Genomic DNA, 3,977 nt, shown 5'->3' with positions numbered 1-3,977 from the left:
CTAAGTAGTTCAAGTGGTAGGTAGCTCACGAGCCTTGAGTAAAAGAGCTCAGGGACAGCACCAAGGGCTTGAGTTCAAGCTCCACAACTGACAAAAAGTTATTATATCTTAGTCTTTTCAACAACCCGAAAAAGGTAAATAATATTAGTTTTATGTTACAAAAAAAGTGAGTTTAGAGAAGTAAAACTATTTCATCTAAGTCGTACACTTAGAAAACCAAACTCTCATTCAAACTCAGGTCTGGTTGGCTCTAAAGCTGTGTACAAACCACAATTTTATGCTTTCTGCTTATCTTGTACATGATTGGGAGTCACTAAACACTTTTGAAGACAGAAGTGACAATGGGCTAGATTTTTAGAAAAGTTCCCATTAGCACAGTGAAAAACAGATTGGCACAGAAGGAAACTGAGTGTAGATATAGGTATATTTTTTCTTTTGTTTTATGTATGTATGCATGTATGTATGTATGTATTTTTTGTCGATCGTGAGTCCTGAAGTCTGGGCCTGGTCACAGTCCCTCAGCTCTTCAGCTCAAGGCTAGCGCTCTACCACTTGAGCCCCAGCGTTCCTTACTACTTTTTCTGCTTATGTGGTGCTGAGGAATCCAACCAGGGCCTCATGCATGCAAAACAAGCAATCTACCACTGAGTCACCTTCTCAGGCCTGTTTTGTTTTATTTTATTTTATTTTTGACTCTTAAATTCTAGTTAGGGTGATACGAGTCTTGGTGTCAGAACAGATTCATCAACCAGCTAGGTGGGAAAGTCAGCTCAGCCTCTTCCCAAGAGTGGGCGGGGCCGAAAAAATAAAGTTAAGGGGCGGGACTAGGAGCTTCTCGACGCTCTGCTGCTTTTGCCTGTAGACGCCAGGCTTCCTCTGGGCGTTCCCCCACCTCCCGCCCTGCGCCGGTAATAGTGTCGAGCGCCGAGCCCCAAGAATCGAGCTGGGTGAGGGGCGGCAGAGTGGCGGCGCAGCCTCGGTAGGCGAACATGAGTTTGGCTGGGGGCCGCGCCCCCCGGAAGACGGCTGGGAACCGGCTCTCCGGGCTCCTGGAGGCGGAGGAGGAAGATGAATTCTATCAGACGACTTATGGGGGTTTCACCGAGGCAAGAGCCGGGACCAGGGAGAGGGAAAGGAGGAAGCGGAGTTCTTCAGGGAACAGCCCCAGACAAAGAAGAAGGGGGGCGGGGAGCGGACAGGCGCAGGGAGCTGACGCCAGGGCCGGGGGCGACGCGGGGGGAAGGCTGCGGTGGGGTCCTAGGAGGGGGAGCCCTGGCCGGGCTGGGTGGGGGGATGTCAGGGGTGGAGAGACCCCCAGAAGGCCCCTCCGTGCGGTAGAGACCCACTTGGGGCTTCTGTAGTCTCTGCCGCCGCACTTGGTTCTGCGCACGGAGTCAAGTCTCTCGGTCCTCGGCCGGGTTATTCGCCCCCAGCGTGGGAAGGAACCCCTCCAAGAAGTGGAGGAGCTCCGACAGCTCACTTCCTTTTATCAGCGTTCAAATCTCAGCGTGAATATTTTCTTTTTTCTTTTTATTTTGGTCGGTCGTGGGGCTTGAACTCTGGGCCTGGGCGCTGTCCCTCAGCTCTTCAGCTCAAGGCGAGCGCTCTACCGCTTGAGCTACAGCGCTGCTTTCGGTTTTCTAGTGGTTTATTGGAGATAGGAGTCTCACAGTCTTTCCTGCCCCCGGGCTGGCTTTGAACCGTGATCCTCAGATCTCAGCCTCCTGAGTAGCTAGGATTACAGGCGTGAGCCACCAGCGCCCGGCTTCAGCGTGAATATTTTCTTAGGTAACCGTTAGTTCTTTGTTTATTTTCTTCAAAGAATACGTTTTCGGCTATTAGATTTGGTTTAGCTCTCTGCACTTACTTTCCTTTTGGATTGTAAACTCCCTATCAGCATAGTCTGTACAGCATTATAGGTCCAAAGCCTAGGCCAGTATTTGGATTAGGATGACACTTAACTAAAATTATATTCATTCAATCTATCTTATTTTGTTTTGAGACAGGATCTCTATGTAGCCCAGGCTGACCAGACCTCAAACTCTCCATCCTCTCACATCAGCCTCCCAAATGCTGAGATTACACACAGATACCACCATACCGAGCTCTACCCATTCATTCATTCATTCGTTTGTTTGTTTGTTTTAAACTAGTACTGGAGCTTGAGCCACTTGAGCTACACACCACTTTCAGCTTTTTTCTGTTTATGTGGTACTTAGAAATCGAACCCAGGGCTTCATGAATGCAAGCACTCTACTACTAAGCCACATTCCCAGCCCCTCCATTCACTTGTAATATCTCTGATATCTGAGAGCATGCTTTAGGTGCTAAGTTGTTGTAGACAGTATTAAAAACACTGTCTTGGGATTAGGGATACAGCTGAGTGATACCGCACATGCCTAGTATGCCTGAAATGCCCAGTGGGGCAACTGTCGGGGTTCACAGTTAATTAAGCTATTGTATTATAAGGTCTAAAGCAAGAGGTAAGCACAGGAAACTATGGGATACTATGGGAACATATGAGAATGTAGGTAGATACTGTGTAAGCTGAGGACAGTGTGAAAAGTAGGTCTTTGCTGGATGAAGAATAGCAGGAAGTGGGGCTTAGTGGTAGAGTGCTTGCCTCACATGCATGAGGTCCTGGGTTCGATTCCTCAGTGCCACATAAACAGAAAAAGCTGGAAGTGGTGCTGTGGCTCAAGTGGTAGAGTGTTACACTTGAGCTGAATTGCTGAGGGACATCGCCCAGGTCCAGAGTTCAAGCCCCATGACCAAAAAAAAAAAGGAATAGCAGGAAGTGAAAGGTCAGTCCCTGGAAATGGTGGAAAGAGTGTATAAAGGGGACTGATAGCCTGATTGGCCAATTCTCTAGGGCCTTGTGAGCCTTCTTTTTCCTTTCTTTTCTTCTTTCTTTTCTCTCTTCTCTTCCTCTTTCTCTTTCTTCCTTTCTGTTTGTTTTTCTTTTCTTTTCTTTCCTTCCTTCTTGTACAGCACTTGAACTCAGTGCCTCCTGTTCTTGCTTGGTTTCTTCTGCTCAAGGTAAGCACTTGAGCCATACCTCCACTTGTGGATTTTACTGGTTAATTGGAGATAAGAAGCCCATGGGCATGCCTGAGCTGGCTATGAACTGGTCAATGTTTAGGGATGTGGATCAGTAATAGAGCACTTGTCTAGCATACCTGAGCATCTGGGTGCTGTCCCCAGCATCATTACCAAAGAGAAAAAAAATTACATAACCAGTAGGGTTTAAACAAAATTAAGAAAATAGAACCCACAATCATTGCTTAACATCGCCCTAATCAACTAGTTTAAAATAGAACTTTCTCATCCTTCAATGCTCATTTTCCTATTCCTGTCATTTTATGAGTTGTTATTTAATATGTACCCTTTGTGCTTCCAAAAAGGATTTAAAGAGGCTTACAATATAAACAAAAAGTAAGAACAGTAAAAATAGAGATAGATCAGAACCACTTGCACCAGAAGCCTGTGGGAAAGTGGTAATAACAATTGATATTAAATTTAGCTGTGAGTCTCCTAGCAATCAAACAGTGTGTGTATATGTGTGTATGTGCATGTGCACACGAGTGCGCGCCAGACCTGGGGCTTGAGCTCAGGGCTTGGGCACTGTCCCTGATCTTTTTGCTCAAGGCTAGTTCTCTACCACTGAGCCACAGTTCTACTTCCAGCTTTTTCTGAGTTGTTTATTAGAGGTAAGAGTCTCAGTGATTTTCCTTCCCAGGCTGACTTCAAACCTAGATCCTCAAATGTCGGCCTCCTGAACAGCTAGAATTACAGGCATGAGTCACTGGTGCCCACCTTCTTTGGCATTAAATCATAGGGAGAATATATCATATCCTTATATAAAATATACCTAAAGTAAGCAAGTGTATGGTAGATGATATGAAAATTTTCTCTCTCTTTTTTTTTTGGTCTGGTCGTGGGGCCTGAACTCTGGCCTGGGCACTGTCCCTCAGCTC

The 3,977-nt window shown here is 46.3% G+C and overlaps 1 protein-coding gene across 1 annotated transcript in view; it reads left to right on the top strand.

Moving 5' to 3' along the window:
- Positions 1 to 903: 903 nt before the first annotated feature.
- The window catches only part of Vps72 (vacuolar protein sorting 72 homolog (S. cerevisiae)), a 13,590-nt gene continuing 10,516 nt past the window's right edge, over positions 904 to 3,977 (top strand). Inside the window, exon 1 of the mRNA XM_013015050.1 lies at positions 904 to 1,106. Within this exon, the coding sequence (XP_012870504.1) occupies positions 990 to 1,106 (117 nt within the window). The 5' untranslated portion in view covers positions 904 to 989. The remainder of the gene's footprint in view (positions 1,107 to 3,977) is intronic.

This window comes from Dipodomys ordii, unplaced genomic scaffold (genome assembly GCF_000151885.1).
Source record: "Dipodomys ordii isolate 6190 unplaced genomic scaffold, Dord_2.0 Scaffold26, whole genome shotgun sequence".
Lineage (NCBI taxonomy): Eukaryota > Metazoa > Chordata > Mammalia > Rodentia > Heteromyidae > Dipodomys > Dipodomys ordii.
This window is presented reverse-complemented; position numbering and strand designations above follow the sequence as displayed.